This window comes from Musca autumnalis, unplaced genomic scaffold, assembly GCF_047663935.1.
Source record: "Musca autumnalis isolate F117 unplaced genomic scaffold, ASM4766393v1 scaffold_1, whole genome shotgun sequence".
Classification (NCBI taxonomy): domain Eukaryota; kingdom Metazoa; phylum Arthropoda; class Insecta; order Diptera; family Muscidae; genus Musca; species Musca autumnalis.
The window spans coordinates 289,321,390-289,340,267 of record NW_027411644.1 but is presented as its reverse complement, the minus strand read 5'-3'; the positions used below and the strand labels follow the sequence as shown (position 1 = coordinate 289,340,267).

The window sequence follows — 18,878 nt, the reverse complement described above, 5'->3', positions numbered from 1 at the left end:
AGCCATGACAATGAACCGGTGCAAGATGCTATGACAATGAACTGGTGCAAGATGCCGTGACAATGAACTGGTGCAAAATGCCATGACAATGAACTGGTGCAAAATGTCATGACAATGAACTGGTGCAAAATGCCGTGACAATGAACTGGTGCAAAATGCCGTGACAATGAACAGGTGAAATCAGGTGTCACTCCCTTGTAAATTTCATCGGTGATTCACCTAAATTTGCACCTATGACAAGTCACTTGCACCTATGATTCAACTCATGATCTGTCATCGAACATTTTGCTGGGATGTTATAGATTGGTGAATTTAACATGGGGATGTCATAGGAAGGGGTCTATTGTCCCCTCACTGCATTACCAGCAACCACCCAATTCGATAGTCTTGGAAAGGCAATTGTTTCTTTACTGCATTACCAGTAACCAACCAATTCGATAGTTTTGGAAAGACAATTGTCCCTTCATTGCATTACCAGTAACCAGTCCATTCGGTAGTCAGAAATTATAGCAAAAATTACTAGTAAGTTGAAGTCAGATAAATGGGTAAATGCATATACATATGTATGCATTAGCCACACTTTATTTTATTGCATGGTGTGCAAAAATTTTACAAATGACAATATAATCTTTTATAGTTATGGATATGACAGGTCCATCTTGACCCTTGATACTGGAACTAGAGGGTTAATACTTAATACAGCGACTTATTCTTATTTGGCCCTAGGAATATTTTTCTCGTGTGTCCTTCAGATCATTCAAAAGTTCCTGAAATAAAATTTATACAAGTTTAATGAAACGACGCGATAATGTATTAAGTCAAGATAGAAATCAACACTTACCATAGATACATATATTATAAATATTCTTCTTAAATTCTTCTTAAATGATTTAGCTCGTAACACGTTCTTTTGGTGGCATCTTAAATTTTTGCACAACAAACGCATCAAAACACATTTTTTAATTATGAATACACAATATGACAGAACATTTTTTTTATATTTTGTTTAAAAAAATAAATAATGTTTAAAGGAGATTACAAGAGAGAAACATTGTCGATTACATTATCCATCGGTAGTCTATAAAATAGTCAATATATTACACGCCGCATTACCTGTAACTAGTGAATTAACATGATAGGCAGGGAAGCCCATTTCCAGTGGCAAATGCAGGCTACAGGCTATTTTGTGTACCATTTTTGGGTGTTCAGTAACTAGGATCAATGAGTAACTAGTTACATAGCTATGTCACAGTAGACAATTGATATTTATTGAACAACTGGGTATCGACCTAATTGACGGCATAACATCACCCATATGTTGCTTGCTGTGTGTGGAAACTGAGACACCAAAATGAACAAAAAGGTTAACAAAAATACGCTTCATCTCATTTCGTAAACAGAGTTGGAATCTTAAGGTTCGTCTCACTCTTGCGTCGCAAAACAAAAGAATCTGATTTTTTTAATACATTCAACAATGCCCGAAATTCCTCAACTATCTACTGGCGTCCTGCCGGTAAGTATTGATCATTTACACAATCTTGTGAAATTGATAATTTGTTTAACTTCTGAACTTATTTTTTTACAGCTCATGATGTCTGGTGAGGAAATTACAGGTCCTATTTTACAGATTTTGGGCGTTAAACGCATAATGAGTGGTGCCACTGAACGGGTTCGTTTATTAGTTTCTGATGGTAGATACTTTAATAGTTATACGATGATGGCCACACAAATGAATTTCCTGTTCCATCAGGGAATGTTACCTGAAGGCACCATAGTGAGAGTGGACAAATACATAACATCTGTTGTCAATAGAGACGATCCCACAAAGCAAGTTACAATATTATTTATGTTGTCTTACCAACAGATATACAATTTATTTCCTGTCCCCAATTGTGTGTAATTGAGATAAATTATTATATTCTTTTTAGGCGAGTATTGATCATCTTGGAAATAACTGTTCTTCGAAATGACAACGTAGAAATAATTGGTGAACTTGTTCAATACAACGATCCATCCGTGCGAACTAAAATTCCTATTCTATCAACTGATGTCATACCGGTAAGTATCCGGATATTTACTCAAACTCGGAAAATGAATGCATTGTGGTGTATAACTTTTGTGTCAATCTACAGCGTATCATGTCTGGCGAAACGATAGAACGTCCAATTTTTCAGATTTTGGATATTAGGACAACAATGAGCGGAGACACTGAACGTGTATATTTATCGGTTTCGGATGGTAAATACTTTAATGATCAGTCGATGTTGGCCCCACAATTGAAATCTCTATATGACAAGGGAAAATTACTAAAAGGCACTGTTATCAGAGTAGACAAATATATGACAGATGCGATCAAAATAAACGGTCAAGAAAAGTGAGTAGGATGGTATTTATTTGTTTGTTTTTGACAAATTTATAAAGAAAATAAGTGCTCCAACAAGGATCCATTTTTAAAATTTTTACAATATGTTTGTCCTTGTACTTTCTCAGTAAATATTACTCAGTAACTTCTTTTTAGAGAGTAAAGCATTTTATACTCTTTCAAAGGAAAAAAGTAAAAAGACAACATTCAGTAAGTCCCAATTTACATTAGGCGAGTTTACTTGCGGCAATTGTCAGTTTGTAGGTGAGAGAGGGTGCTGAGAGGCAAAGGGTTACCATATGCCTCACCTCTCTCTCCTACAAAATGACAATTGCCGCAAGTAAACTCGCCTAATGTAAATTGGGACTAATAATTTGTACTAATTATTACAAATTATCGAGTACGCAGACACACTTAATATTTTCCCTTAAAATTTAAAAAATTGTAGTTCTGGAACATAGCGCAATATATAAGAGAAGAAAATTTTTTGCCTTTGTTTTCCTTTTAGACAAGTATTGATTATCACTGAACTTAATATTTTTATATCTCGGGAGATTAATATAATTGGCGAACCTGTTAGTTATGAAGATGCATTGTGTCCACCTCCTAAAATGCATAAGCTATCACTTGGTGTTTTACCGGTAAGTGCGTCGTATTGGTCATTAAATAAAAATTGTGAAAATAATGTTTTATTATGTTTTCCAGGTTATCATGTCTGGTGAATATATAGAGTGTCCAGTATTTCAGATTTTGGGTGGTGCACGTTTCATGAACGGTGACAAAGAAAGTATCAGTTTATCGATTTCGGATGGTAAATACTTCAATAGTGATGTGATGATGGACACACATTTGAATTTTATGTACCATGAAAAAAGATTAGCAGAAGGTACTATTTTTAGAGCAGACAAATACATAACATATACAACTAATGAAAACGACACCGAAAAGTAAGTAAATTTAATATTCTTTGTTTCTACTTCTGTATTGGTCTGTTCCAGAACTGCAAGAATCTACTATTTTTTACTATTTTTTCCGATAAGATAAAGGAAAAAATGTTATCGTAGTAAAAAATAGTAGCTTCTTGCAGGTTCTGGAACAGAGCATATGTTACAATTGCTCTGTTCCAGAACCTGCAAGAATCTACAAATTTTTACTACTATAACAATTTTCCCTTTATGTTATCGAAAAAAATAGTAAAAATTAGTAGATTATTGCAGTTCTGGAACAGACCAAATATAACAATTATATATATAAAATTATCGCAGGTAGAAATACAATTTCAAACACAAGCCATGTTACAAAACTTAACACCTTCAAAAATAGGATTAACATAATCAGGACAATCATGAAAATTTCTCTCGGAATATTTTGCACGGAAAATAATTTTATAAAAAAGTGATTTTTTAATCGATTTTTAAAATTTTAAATTTTTTTTAATCGATCAGCATAAGCAAGTAACATGTGACTATTGGTGTAGATTGTGCCACTTCTTTTGACGTTTGCCTCTCGTATAACCTTTTCTAGGAGGATGTTGAAAAGGTCACACGAAAGGCTGTCTCCTTGCCTGAAACCTGTTTTGGTACAAAACTCTTCGGAAAGGTTCTTTCCTATTTTAACTGAAGATCTTGTGTCAGTTAGAGTCATTTTACAAAGCCGAATGAGCTTTGCGGGGATACCAAATTCAGACATTGCTTGGAATACCTTTGAACGTAGCGGGCTGTCGAAGGCTGCTTTATAATCGACAAAAAGGTGGTAGGTGTCGATCTGCCTCTCTTGGGTCTTCTCCAGGGTAAATATCTGGTCAATGGTGGACTTGCCAGGTCTAAAGCCGCATTGGTATGGTCCAATTATTTCGTTGACCATGGGCTTTAGTCGTTCGCACAATATCCCTGACACTATCTTGTATGCGATAGGGAGAAGACTTATGCCCCTATAGTTGGAGCATAAAGTCTTATCTCCTTTCTTATGGACGGGACACAGGATGCTCAGGTTCCAATCGTCGGGTACGCGTTCTTCCTGCCAGATGGAGCTAACTAGCTGATGCATACACCTTATCAGCGTGTCGCCTACGGTTTTAAACAGCTCGGCTGGTAGGCCATCTGCTCCTGCCGCCTTATTATTCTTCAGCCGGTTTATTGCTGTCTTTACCTCATCTTGACCGGGTGGTATACATTCAATACCATCTTCTGGGATACCAACAGTTTGGAAAAATGCTCTTTCCATATCCTGAGCACACTATCTGTATCAGTTACCAGATTACCTTGCTGGTCTCTACAGGAGGATGTGCCAGTTCCAAAGCCATCAGTTTGATGTTTCACTCTTTGGTAGAATTTTCGGACTTCATTCTGTCTTCTGTACATCTCGATTTGTTCACACTCCCGCTTTTCCATCTCTCTCTTTTTCCTGCGGAAAAGACGTTTCTCCTCTCTCCTTTTCTCCCGATACCTCTTTCGTGCGTTTCTTTGCTACTGATTGTAAAGTAGCCCTATATGCCGCATTTTTCTCTTCGGTAGCAGCACGATACTCCTGGTCATACCATGGATTCCTTGGTGAAGGTCTCTGGTATCCAAGTACTGATTTTGCGGCTATTTGCATGGAGTGGGCAATGTTTTGTCATTGTCCTGATATGTTATCGGGATGAGGAGTACTTTAATTAAGCAATTGGGTTAGTTGAGTGGAATATGCTGTGGCTATCTGTTGTGATTGCAGCTTACCGATGTCAAACTTCCGTGTTGTGTCTGTTCGCACTTTGTTTGCTACGTTTAATCTGGTACGTATCTTTGCCGCAACAAGGTAGTGGTCCGAGTCAATGTTTGCACCTCGGAACGATCGTACATCCAACATGCTTGATGCATGTCTTCCATCTATCACAACATGATCAATTTGATTACTTGTTCTTTGATCTGGAGACAGCCAGGTGCCCTTATTAATATCGAGATGCTTAAATCTGGTACTGCTAACTACCATATTTCTTGCAGCTGCAAAGTCTATCAGCCTCATACCATTGTCAGATGTTTCACTGTGGAGACTGAATTTCCTGACTGTTGTGCCAAAGATATTTTCCTTTCGAATTTTGGCATTAAAATCGCCTAGTATAATTTTAATGTCATGGACAGGGCAACGGTCATAAGTTTCTTCTAAGCGCTCGTAAAAAATATCTTTGGTCTGTTCGTCCTTGTCTTCAGTGGGAGCATGAGCGCAAATAAAGCTGATGTTGAAGAATTTTGCGTATAATCGAATTGCAGCCAGTCTTTCATTCAATGGGGTGAAGCTGGAGATCAGATGTTTTAATCTCCGACCAACTACTACCTTTAACGGGTGGTCAGTGTCCACTTGAGATGAAAGAGGGACCAAGATAAATCCTGGGCTTTGCCATGTTAAAGCCGGTCAGGACCGTTGCTTGGTATCTTCCATCCCCTACGTCACCCAAATAAGTGTGCCAAATTATATAGAAATCGGTTCAGATTTGGATATAGCCCCCATATATATTTTCGCCCCATTTAAGACATTTGGTGCACGAAACGCGCTATATATGTACGATTTCAATAAAATTTGGAATGTTTGCGGGATTTGGCCTAGAAATAAGTGTGCCAAATCATATCGAAATCGGTTCAAATTTGGTTATAGCTCTCATATATATTTTCGGCCGATTTGAGGTATTTGGTGCACAAAACACGCTATATACATATGTCCAATTTTTAGCTCCCATATATATTTTACATATTCACAGAGGTGTAGGGTATTATATAGTAGGCCCGGCCCGACTTAGATCCTTTCCTGGTTTTTTTTTGCATTCAGTGGTTGATGAGACGTCAACGAAAGCACACAAGCACGGACGTACGTAATGTTGGCCGACTTCCGTATTGTCAGTTGCTTTGTATTCGTGCATGAAACTAGGGGTACTTAAATCGATTTTCCCACTACTGCAACTTCATAAAATTACTCTAGTATGGAACTCGATTTAAGAACACCTAGTTTCATGCACGAATACAAAGCAACTGACAATACGGAAGTCAGCCGTTTTCTTTATGTTGTACTTGAATAGTGCTTGTGAATAGAAATAAAACATTAAATTTATTCTTTGTTATTTAAAATCACTTTTTTGATCTGACCATTTTAAACACATAAATAAAATAGGTATATTAGAAACATAATTTTTTTAAATTTTGTGCTCAATCGAAGAGTAAATTAGGTACTCTTACGACTACAGTCACACATATTGTTTTGTGCATCCCTTTATGACATAAATATGGAAATAAGAAATTCTGAAATTGGAGAAAGGAACAAATTCTACACGGAATTTTTATTCATGATTGCCCTGAATAAAATATCTCAATTTAGGCTACAGAAAAAAACATCCTTCCGAAATCGTACTATACATGATTTTATTTCTTCCTTAAGTTTAACATTGATGATTACGGAAATGACTGTTCTTACACCTGGGCCAAAAGATACGATAGGCGGAACTGTTAATTATAAAAATCCATTGCCTCTTCCTTCTAACAGTCCAGCACTGTCAAATAACGTCTTACCGGTAAGTATTGAATATTTTCTCAAAAGTGTGAAAATTAATGATTTTTTTTCTTTTCTTTTCACAGAAAATAATGTCTGGCGAATCGAAAGATTGTCCAATTTTACAGATTTTGGGTCTTAAAAAGATGAGCGGTATGACTAAAGGCATCCATTTAGTAGTTTCGGATGGTAAATATTTCAATAGTTATGCTATGTTGGGCCCACAATTGAATTTCATGTACTATGAAGACAAGTTACCATATGGTACAATTGTTAAAGTGAACAACTACGTAACATCTGTGGCGAATAGAAACGAACCCGAAAAGTAAGTTTAACTATCCGTTGGATGTAAAATTCTTTTTACCACATCTTATATTAGTTTTTAATTAATTTATTGTTTTTTTTTTTTTTATAGATTGTTACTGATGATTTTGGATATGACTATTCTAACAGAAGGTTTCCAACTAAAAATTGGCAATCCTGTTGATTATTACGAGACTTTGGAATCCTCCGCTTATGTACATCCATTTTCAACTGAAAGGATGTAAAAAACGGAAATACATATAAAATATGTATAAATAATAACTTTTCATGTACATACAGTATGCAAAGTTCGTATTCGTACACCTCTAAAAAATGAATAAAATCGTTATTAATTCCATATTTTATGTGCAAATATGAAATAATTGATGGGAATTACCATAACGAAGAAAGATTTGAGAATAACAAAACAATTTTTTCATTTATTCCGTCATTTAGGTATAGATGGCGCCTGTGTGGGTGGCAAAATTCGTATTCGTACACCTATAAGCACTATATATTTGGAGTTTTTAAGGATTTTCAAAGCAAAATACCGCAGATTTTTGTTATTTTCTTCTTTCGGAATGACTCTGCTATAGAAATATGTACAAATAACGGAAATTTTATTAAAATTTTGCATGAATAAAAAGTCGAACGAATATTTGAAATAATTAAGAAAAAAGTGCTAGATATGATTAACTATTGCAATTTATTCCCGAATTTTGGACGAAAATAGCTAATAGCAGTCCTTCTATACAAATATTCGAGGTCTAATATGAAAATAAATGTTGTCAGCGTTTGGAAATTCAAAGAAACGTAATCCGAGCTTAGGTAAAGTAAACACATTTTTGGTTTTTACTTGGTGAAAATCGCACGTTTAGTTTTATATTTGACATTAAATGTATTGAAGTTTTAGAATACGGTTTCGAACATCATTTCATGTCAAGATATATCGGAAATTACGAGGAATAATAATTTTTTAAGGATGAAAATTTCCCCGAATATAATGCATTTCTTCAAAAGGTTACCCCACGTTCTTTCCTGGACAATTTACTTCATTCTTTTGACATTTTTGCACTAATTTTGGATCCTTCGTTAAAGAAATATAATTTTCAAGAAATAAAAACCATTATTTTCCCAATTTTGGCAGCCATAACCCTCGTTCATAGTAAGCGTAGAATTTCAGTCGTACGCGGACAGTATGAAAACTTGTACAGTTTCATTTTTCTTCATAATTTCTCACAGTTTTTGACATAAAATGATTTTCGAAACCGTATTCTAAAACTTCATGACATTTAATGTCAAATATGTAACGAAACTTGCGATTTTCACCAAGTAAAAACCAAAAATGTGTTTACTTTACCTAGGCCCGGATTACGTTTCTTCCCATTTCCAAACGCTGACAACATTTATTTTCATATTAGGCCTCGAATATTATTACAGAAGGACTGCTATTAGCTATTATCGTCCAAAATTCGGGAATAAATTGCAATAGTTTGTCTTAATTATTTCAAATATTCGTCCGACTTTTTATTCATGCAAAATTCTTAATAAAATTACCGTTATTTGTACATAGTTCTATAGCAGAGGCATTCCAAAAGAAGAAAAGAACAAAAATCTGCGGTATTTTGCTTTGAAAATCCTTAAAAACTGCAAATATGTAGTGCTTATAGGTGTACGAATACGAACTTTGCCACCCACACAGGCGCCATCTATACCTAAATGACGGAATAAATTAAAAAAATGTTTTGTTATTCTCAAATCTTTCTTCGTTATAATAATTCCCATCAATTGTTTTATATTTGCACATAAAATATGGAATTAATAACGATTTTATTCATTTTTTTCGGGTGTACGAATATGAACTTTGCATACTGTATAACTTTATATTTGTAATTGTATCATTACCAAAAACCAAATACGGAATCGCAAATAGACGTGATATAAATATGTAGTATGTATAAATATTTGTGCACAGCCTATTATTTTTTGCCCCTGATCATGTTTGGGCATGTACTATGTATGCCCAGTCCCAATTTACATTAGGCGAGTTTACTTGGGGCAACTGTCAGTTTGTAGGTGAGAGAGGGTGCTGAGAGGCAAAGGGTTACCATATGCCTCACCTCTCTCTCCTACAAATGACAACTGCCGCAAGTATACTCGCCCAATGTTGTTGTAACGCGACGCTCAACGGACCGTATTTGCCGGGGCCTTTAGGTTGCCAACAATTGCCGATGCGGCTACCTGAGTATTTGTACCATGAGCTACACCTAACCCTCAGCGCGACGTAAAAAAATTATTCACCAACCTATCACAACAACGCTCTCTGAGCGTCCGTATTACCCATGGCACAATTACCCAGGTAGTGGCATCGTAAAATGTTGTATATGTTATGTCAAAACTTTCCTTATGTTGTTGGGGAAATTACAACAAAAATGTTTTTTTATAAAGGGATTACCCAAATACGTTGAGCCCAAAATCACATTTTAAACACAAAATCCGCGACAGAAATTTACTTAAATGTTTTCATTCGTAAAACAAATAATTTTCCTTTGCAATGAATTGTAGTTCATGTTTTTTGGGCTTTTGTTTTTAAAATACAAACAATAACGTTCTGTCAAAGTTAAATTTGATCAACTTACAAAAAGTATACGCTCGTCGTATTTCGGTAGTTCTCGTAAGAATGCATGTGTTCTACTTTTTCACCACACACACCCTGGGTATACGGACGTATATAGGTATGGGCCTTACACGCTCAAATTTGTCGAGTAACAAGTTTTTAAGCGGGGTACACACGATCAATTTTGACTGTCAGTTTTGCTCAAATAATCGGTTGCTTGTCCGTGTGGCCGCTCACTTTTTTCAGTCATCAGGCAACCACAAAATAGTTTGTGGTTGCTGGACTGCTTGACAGCAATCGTATATAGGTATGGGCCTTACACGCTCAAATTTGTCGATTAAAAAGTTTTTAAGCGGGGTACACACGATCAATTTTGACTGTCAGTTTTGCTCAAATAATCGGTGGCTTGTCCGTGTGGCCGCTCACTTTTTTCAGTCATCAGGTAACCACAAAATATTTTGTGGACTGCTTGACAGCAATCGATATTTCTGTAAAATCGACAGTCAAAACTGATCGTGTGTACACCGCTTTAAGTGCAGTACACATTAGCTTCGTTCCCGTACTTTTTAATAGTAAAACACGTAAAAGAGAGAAATGTGAAAAATGTTTTCTCACACAAAATTTTTTTGAAATAGTTCGGGAACGGAAAAATGGAAAATACGTCAGAAAAACTGGAACAAATGTCAAAGTCGGCTTAAGCCATTCAGACGCCGGCAACCATGTTACTATTTTTTACACGCTCAAATTTGTCGAGTAAAAAGTTTTTAAAGAAACGCCATTCAGCGCCATTTTTGTTCAAAGAGAAGTGAACATTTTACACGTTTTTTTTTTTTGTGTACGGGAACGGGTTTTCCCGTAAAATGTGTAAAAGTCGTAAAAGTTGTAAAAACTTTTTAGTTCGGGAACAAAGCTATTGTCAGTTTTGAATGTCGATTTTTCGCTATTATCGATAACCGTCCAGCAACCACAAAACATTTTGTGGCTGCATGATGAATGACAAAAATGAACGGCCACACTAGCAAGCACCAACAAAGCTGTCATTCAAAACTGGCAATGTGTACTCAGCTTAAAGTGGGGTTCACACGATCAGTTTTGACTGTCAGTTTTGCTCAAATAATCGGTTGCTTGCCAGTGTGGCCGTTCACTTTTGTCAGTCATCAGGCAACCACAAAATATTTTGTGGTTGCTGGACTGTTTGACAGTTATCGATAATTCCGAAAAATCGACAGTCAAAACCGATCGTGTGTACCCCGCTTAAAGAGAGCGTCATTTAGCGCCATTTTTGTTTAAAGAGAAGTAAACATTTTCAAAGCTAATATGTAATTTGAAATGAAAAATATTTCCTTTATAAATTTTTTCATTTGGCAGTTTTCATATTTCCGAAAAATCGATAAGTGTCCAACTGTCCAGCAACCACAAAATATTTTGTGGTTTCCTGATGACTGACAAAAAGAACGGCTACACTGGCAAGCAACTGATTATTTGAGCAAAACTGACAATCAAAACTGATCGTGTGTACCCCCAGATTACAGCTATACCTAAACTACGTCACGACGCACAAAAATTATTCACCTATCTACCACAACAACGCTCTCTGAGCGTCCGTATTACACAAATACGTTCAGTCCAAAATCACATTTAAAACACAAAATCCGCGACATAAACATAAATAAATGTTTTCATTGGTAAAATAAATAATTTTCCTTTGCAATGAATTGTATTTCAGGGTTTGTTGGGCTTTTGTTTTCAAAATACAAAACATAAACACGTACATATGTACATACAATACGTTCAAGATCTATTTAACAGGTCACGTAAGTAGCACAACAACAACTCTATTTTGTCCGAAAATTCTTCAATATGTCAAAATGTTTGTTTACGTTTTCATACAATTTATTCACAAAAACAAAATATTTGACAGATTGAAACCAATCAGCTGGCCGTTTTACGCCACCTTATAATTTCATCATGAATACGTTCTGTCATAATTGAATGTGTTTAACTTGAAATAAAATACGCTCGACGTATTTCGGTAGTATTCATAAAGCCCTCGGCACATACGGTCCGTTTAGTGACACGTTGGGACACCCGTTGTCCCAAAAAAGTTAAATTATGTTTAACTTTAAAGCGCTCGGCACATACGGTCCGTTTAGTGACACGTTGGGACATGCGTTGTCCCAAAAAAGTTAAATTATGTTTAACTTTAATGCGTCAGCCATGTTGTTGTTTTTCAAAAAACTTGGCATCACTTACACATTTTTCATGTGGTTGTTGTAGCGCGACGCTCAACGCACCGTATGTGCTGAGCGCTTAATGCGTCAGCCACATTGTTTTTCAAAAAACTTGGCATCACTTACACTTTTTTCATGTGGTTGTTGTACCGCGACGCTCAACGCATCGTATGTGCCGAGCGCTTAAAGCCCCGGCACATACGGTCCGTTTTGCGTCGCGTCAGGCGTCAAAAACAAAAACCACATGAAAAAAGTGTAAGTGATGCCAAGTTTGTTCTTGAAGTATGCATGTGGTTGTTGTCATGGTACAATAGCCCTGTTCCTTTACGTTCAATAATCTTCAAGTTTTTCCACTTTTTACTCGAAAAGCGTTCCTTTACTTCAGACACCATACAATTCATATGAGAGCAGTTTACAACTTTTCCTACTTTTGCCGGTTTTACCACTTTCTAAAGTAAAGGAACAGGCCGAATATGAAAGGTAGATGCATCGGCGAATTGCTACAACAAAGCAACTTTTTTTGTAATGTAAACTGTCAAAATTTTCGGCAAATGGTCTCTTGTTGTCTCTTTTTATCGCTTGTGTTTGTCTATAAAGTGTAGACATGCTATCTCTTTCTTACCGAATCATATGATTTTTTGTTTTGATTTTTCATGGCGAATTCCTAGTTTTTTGACGTTTTAGATTCGATCAGCTGGGCTGAGGCATCTACCTTTTAATTGTACCATGGTTGTTGTAACGCAACGCTCAACGCGCCTTATGTGCAGTGGCCTTAAGTGGTCTGTGTTCCTGTACTGCAAAATTCTAGTAATTTTTACTATTTTTTTCGATAACATAAAGGAAAAAATGTTATCGTAGTAAAAAATAGTAGCTTCTTGCAGGTTCTGGAACATATCACATGTGTTCTACTTTTTTCACAACACACGCTTTGGTAAGGACGTATTTAGGCATGTCTGTTACGGCCTTACGTTATCGTCACCAAATAGGCAACGATTTGTTTGGCATTCACATGAAAAATTCCCATTGATAACATACAACAAAAACTGTATTCCCGCCTCATTTGCGCATTTTTAATGCAAAAAATAGTTTTGCAATTACAAGCAAACATCATTCTAAACAAAGGGGTCACATAGACAAGTTAGAAAACATCTGCTGGTTTCAGAGAAATTATTAAAGAGGAAGCTTGTTATCATTAAAACCACTATCAATTGCTTTTGTTAAGTTTCTTTTGTATTTTGATAAATTCCAAAATGCCTGGCATTCCAGCACTATCAACTGGCGTCATACCGGTAAGTGATTTACCCCCAGTTTTTGTAACTTATTTTTGTTCGTTCGTCTATATTCGTAATAATTTAGGCATTCATAGCTCAGCCCCCAGATGACATACACATCTAATTTTTCGTATACCAGTTCCAAATATCATTAAGGATTCCTCATTTAAAAATCAGCGCTCTACATTTGCGCTAAAGCGAGTAAATCGATCTACAAAATTTGACAATTCGTGTGAGAAGAATAAAAGTTTTTACAAAAACTGGGGGTTACTGCCTATTGTGAAATAGTTTGTTTATGATATGAATTATTGTTTTAGCGTATGATGGCCGGTGAGGAAGTTGAAGGTCCTGTTTTCCAGATATTGGGCGCTAAACGCATAATGAGCGGTGACACTGAACGCGTCCGTTTATTGGTTTCAGATGGCAAATATTTTAATAGCTATGCAATGATGGCTACACAATTGAATAATATGTATCATGAGGACAAATTGAAGGAGATGACTATTGCAAGAGTGGACAAATATATAACATCGGTGGTCAATAAAAATGATGCTGGAAAGTAAGTAGCGATATGTAAAACATAATTTAGGCATATTTTGCGTTTTCATAATAGTGCAAAAGGCAGCTTTTGTAATATTTGGTCTGTTCCTCTAATTTTTAAATGGTAGAAGTAAAAGTAGTGAATTTTATTTTTATTTTGTATTGCTTTGATATACAGTTTTCTACTTTTGGTGTAAGAGAACGCTTATGGAGTAAGTGCTATGAAGCGATAGCAATTGTAGGCATCGTAGATCCTATTACCTTCTCCAGGATTCGATGTATGTAGATAATCTGAACGAGGTATCAACCTAACTATAGCTTACCAGTTATCTATTTCAATAATCGTCATCAAATGCATTTTATCACATTCTGCCTAGGTCGCCTAGAACAGCATAATCACCTGGTCAGCACGTCCAAAATATCTTTCTACGCGCTCGTAAAATATTTACTTATTACTCCTTGTCTTCGGCCTGGCACTTTGGCGCTTTTATTCGAACAGTTAATTTAGTTAGTTTTACGGCAGCTGTACCACAATCCATTGCATTTAGGGGTTCTTGTGGAAGTTTTTCAATTCCCACGCACATCTTGTTATGGGATATGATGTCCTGTTTTTTCTAAGTACATACACCGAGGTAATGTGAGGTGTCAACATTTGGTGGTGTTCATATACTTTTCTTTATTTTTTAAAGATATCCAGGAATTTGCCATGTTTAAGCCCATTAGAACTATTTCTTGATATTTATCCTTCCCCTTGCCACTCACGGATGAACTTAGTAGATAATTTTAAAGTCCTGGATTCTAACTTTCCTTGTTATTTACAAACCATAGCCACCCACAAAGGAATTAAGTAGATAATTTTATAGTTTTCGATTCCAGTTTTCATTTGGTTTATAATTGATCAATTTTCCTTTACTTCTAGGCGTGTACTAATCATTTTGGAAATGACTATTCTAATGCCTGGAGCTGAGGTGAAATCAAAAATTGGCGAACCCGTTAATTATCAAGAAGCTTTGACAAAAGGTGGTGCTACATCTGCTGCTCCAGCTCCCAAAGTCACTGAAAGCAAGCCCAAACCAGTGTATACGAATCATAACAACAATAACTTGGATTCAACAATCAATTCGGGACTTACCCATCCCATTGCCAGTCTTAGTCCTTATCAAAATAAATGGGTTATTAAAGTACGTGTTACTGCCAAATCCCCTTTGCGCACATGGAGTAATGCCAAAGGAGAAGGTAAACTCTTCAGCATGGATTTAATGGATGAATCAGGGGAGATACGTGCCACTGCATTCCGTGAGCAGTGTGATAAATATTACGATATGATTGAGGTCGATAAACTCTACTACATCTCCAAGTGTCAATTGAAACCGGCCAACAAACAATACAGCACTTTGAAAAATGATTATGAAATGACTTTTAACAGCGACACTGTTGTCCAGCCCTGTGAAGATGACGATGATGGTGGGGTACCCGCAGTCAAATATGACTTGGTTCCCATTTCTCAGGTGGCCAATATGGAACCAAAAGCATCTGTAGACATTGTTGGCGTTTGCAAAGAAGTGGGGGAATTGCAGACCTTTACCTCTCGTACTACCAACAAGGAGTTTAAAAAACGTGATTTGACTTTGGTGGATACCAGTGATGCTGCTGTTACAGTTACCATTTGGGGAGACGAGGCGGTTAATTTTGATGGTCACGTACAACCAGTGATTTTGATAAAAGGTGGCCGAATTAATGAATTCAATGGCGGCAAATCTGTTAGCATTGGTAATGGTTCGGTATTGAAAATAAATCCAGACATACCAGAGGGTCATAAGCTACGTGGTTGGTTTGATAATGGTGGTGGTGCCAATATTACTAATTCAGTTTCAGCAAGGTAAGTTGAGCTATGACTTCAAAACTATTGTCGACGTTATTAAAAAAAAAATACTCTTTTGTTTAGAACTGGAGCTGGTGGTAGTTTCAACACCGAATGGCGTACATTCCATGAAGCCCGTAACTTGGGCACTGGTGACAAACCTGATTATTTCCAAACTAAAGCTGTCGTACATTTAATCAAGAGCAATAATGCTTACTATAAAGCTTGTCCACAGCCAGAATGTAACAAGAAAGTTATTGATGAGCAAAATGGCCACTATCGCTGTGAAAGATGCAATGCCGAGTTTACCAATTTTAAATATCGTCTTTTAATCAATGTAAGTAAGAGTTATAGTTCCTTTATTCTGTTTTATTAATTTATTTTTTTTTTTTTATTAATTTCCTTTTTAGATGAGCATTGGCGACTGGACCTCAAATCGTTGGGTTACTTGTTTCAGTGATATGGGTGAACAATTGTTGGGACGTAGTGCCCAAGAAATTGGTGAAGCCTTGGAAAATAATCCCACAGAAGCTGAAGAAATATTCAATTCAATAAATTTCCACTCATATGTTTTCAAATTGCGTTCCAAAGTCGAAACTTATGGGGTAAGATAAAAAACGTTTTTTATAAGATCAATAACGAATGACACACTTCATTTATATTTTCCAGGATATGAGTCGCAGTAAATTAACCGTACAATCCGCAGCTCCTGTCAACTATAAAGAATATAACAAATATTTAATTGACAGTCTTAAAGAAATGACTGGCATAAATAAGGCTTAATTAGATTTAAGATATTATATTTTTAAAATTGCTATCGTTTATATGCTTATCCTATAATTTATATCTATATATTATCTTTTGATTGTTTATATTATTTGTATTCTTTCTATTCGTTTGTTATAAAAAACCAAAATTTATATTGTAATTATTTGAACTCTATTTGGAGGTATCTACCTAACATACATTTATTATAAATCTCTTCAAACAGGAAGTTTGCGAATATTATTGAACCATTTTTGTTATGGTAAATATATAATAAAATTAATCATATCTTTAATTGTGATTTCGATTTAGTATTTTACTTAGGGGGATATATAAAGAACGCTTATTCTCTTTCCCTTTACAACATAGTGCTCGATACTGAATTGTTCCTCATACCTGGACATCAGCAATTATTCACCCTTATTGCGGTTGGCGTAGTAGTATTCGTTGTAATGTCGTAGGCGTAGTTTACATTATTTATAAAAAAAATGATATTCTACGATCAGATCGAAAGAAACACATTCATCATTCCCTGGATTTCTTGGATTATAAATAACATTTACTTTTTTTTCTTGAAACGACAAATCGGTATCACGTATGGCGTTGAAATACGTGGAAAGAGTCGTGACCGATTTTGTTAACGACTGCATATAAAAATAAAAACAAATCAATTGCAAAAGAATTTTTTGGCAATGATTAATTAAATATTTTGGAAAATAACTAAGGGGTCGATTTTGCATTACCACTAAACTTGAGTTGCGTTGTCAATTGTCAGCACAACTGAGATGAAATGTATCATTGTTATCAACCCAACTGGGTTGTCGATAAACGTGTTATCGATCAGTATTTTTTCAAACTTGTGAACTCTAAAGGCACAATTCGCAAAAAAAACTATTTTAAAATGATAAGTTCAGTGAAATTATTTTTTGATGATGAAGAAAATGTACAGGACATGACCAGCCCTATTCTGAACGCATGGGAGTTGGGAATTTTTTCCCATTCCCACATTTTCGTATTCTGAACAAAATTTTGTGGGAGTTTTTTTCCCATTTCCCATCTCCCCTCATTCTGAATGAAGTTCGAATTGGGAATTTGTTCCCATGGGAAAAAAGTATACATTCTCTATCTTGAATTGTGGGAGAATTTTGTGTCTTTTTGTGGGAAAAATCTCCCAAGCAAACAGTGTGGGAGTTTGAAAAAAAAATTCAAGAAATTTCATATTTTTATGAAATTTCATATTTTAAGACATCTACACGACAAAATTATTGCAAATATTTATAATCGCCGAGTGTTTGCATAATAAAAGCATACAAAATGTACTGTAAAATATGTCATTAGTAGACTTCGGATTTTGCATATTCTTATATGATACAAACACCTGCAAGAATCTAACATGTTTTACACCGATAAAAAATTTTCCTTTATGTTATCGAACAAAACAAAAAAAGTAGTAAAAATTAGTAGATTTTTGCAGTTCTGGAACAGACCATATGTATTGAAATACGAGAAAAAGAGTCATGGTTGATTCTATTAACGCAGAACAACAAGTAAAAACAAATCAATTTCAAAAGAATTTTTGGCAATAATTATTAAAATATATTGGAAAATAACCATAATATATACAATCTTTACAACTTTTATTCATTTTCGTAATATAACTTTCGGGTTTTTTAAATCAGACGACCAACGTTCTATTGAAAACGTGTTAGTCTCCTCAACGACACGACAAAGATCACAGGCGTACATACATATATGCCAAATTATTGCAATGCTATTCCATTTTCCGAAATGCCTTTTCTTGAATAGGATCGTTATTTTTGAACGTAGAAGCTTGAAATTTTGCAAGGGCATGTGTTTTAGTTTTAGATTCAATCACAAACGTATTTTATTATTATTATTATTATTATTTTTTTTTTTTTTTTGAGATACGTCTTCGGATTTTTATGGTGACGATATGTAATAACAAGCAAAAATATGTAATAATCGAGAAAAATATCCGAACTTATCTTTTTGAATTTTTTTAAAAATATGCAAAATACGAGTTCTAGCGATCATTAGGAATAAGTTAAGAGTTAAACCCCTAACTAAAATTACTCGGTATCAACATACAATTTTTAAATTCGTTACAAACTTAAAAAGTTCCTTTTACTTTTTACATAAAAATTATGTTTGCCTACTAATTAAAAAATGCTTACACCAATTCGCACAATCTGAAGAAAATGTGCTTATTAGAACAACATCACACATCGTTGACTCCATTCACTTAAAAAATCCATAAATCAATGCACGGTTGTTGAATTAAGTAAGTTGTGCTTTTGCTAATCTAATTCAAAAACGCGAATTCAATGCAAATAGGCATTTTGTATTACAAAACAAAATTACAGCCCCCTAAAAGTATGCTATCATAATTTGGTGT

General features: G+C 35.3%; 2 protein-coding genes across 2 annotated transcripts; both read left to right on the top strand.

Moving 5' to 3' along the window:
- Positions 1 to 863: 863 nt before the first annotated feature.
- Positions 864 to 7,605, top strand: LOC141389688 (uncharacterized). The gene is made up of 9 exons (XM_073961599.1): positions 864 to 1,513; positions 1,586 to 1,827; positions 1,929 to 2,058; positions 2,133 to 2,374; positions 2,871 to 3,003; positions 3,068 to 3,309; positions 6,764 to 6,896; positions 6,961 to 7,199; positions 7,290 to 7,605. The coding sequence occupies exons 1-9, from the start codon at positions 1,475 to 1,477 to the stop codon at positions 7,420 to 7,422; spliced, it is 1,533 nt and encodes a 510-aa protein (XP_073817700.1). The 5' UTR covers positions 864 to 1,474; the 3' UTR covers positions 7,423 to 7,605.
- Positions 7,606 to 12,876: 5,271 nt separating this feature from the next.
- On the top strand, positions 12,877 to 16,757 carry LOC141389687 (replication protein A 70 kDa DNA-binding subunit-like). Its single transcript, XM_073961598.1, has 6 exons — positions 12,877 to 13,314; positions 13,614 to 13,855; positions 14,756 to 15,715; positions 15,782 to 16,034; positions 16,108 to 16,302; positions 16,367 to 16,757. Exons 1-6 carry the CDS (start codon positions 13,276 to 13,278, stop codon positions 16,478 to 16,480), a joined length of 1,803 nt encoding a protein of 600 aa, XP_073817699.1. The 5' UTR covers positions 12,877 to 13,275; the 3' UTR covers positions 16,481 to 16,757.
- The last annotated feature ends 2,121 nt before the right edge of the window (positions 16,758 to 18,878 follow it).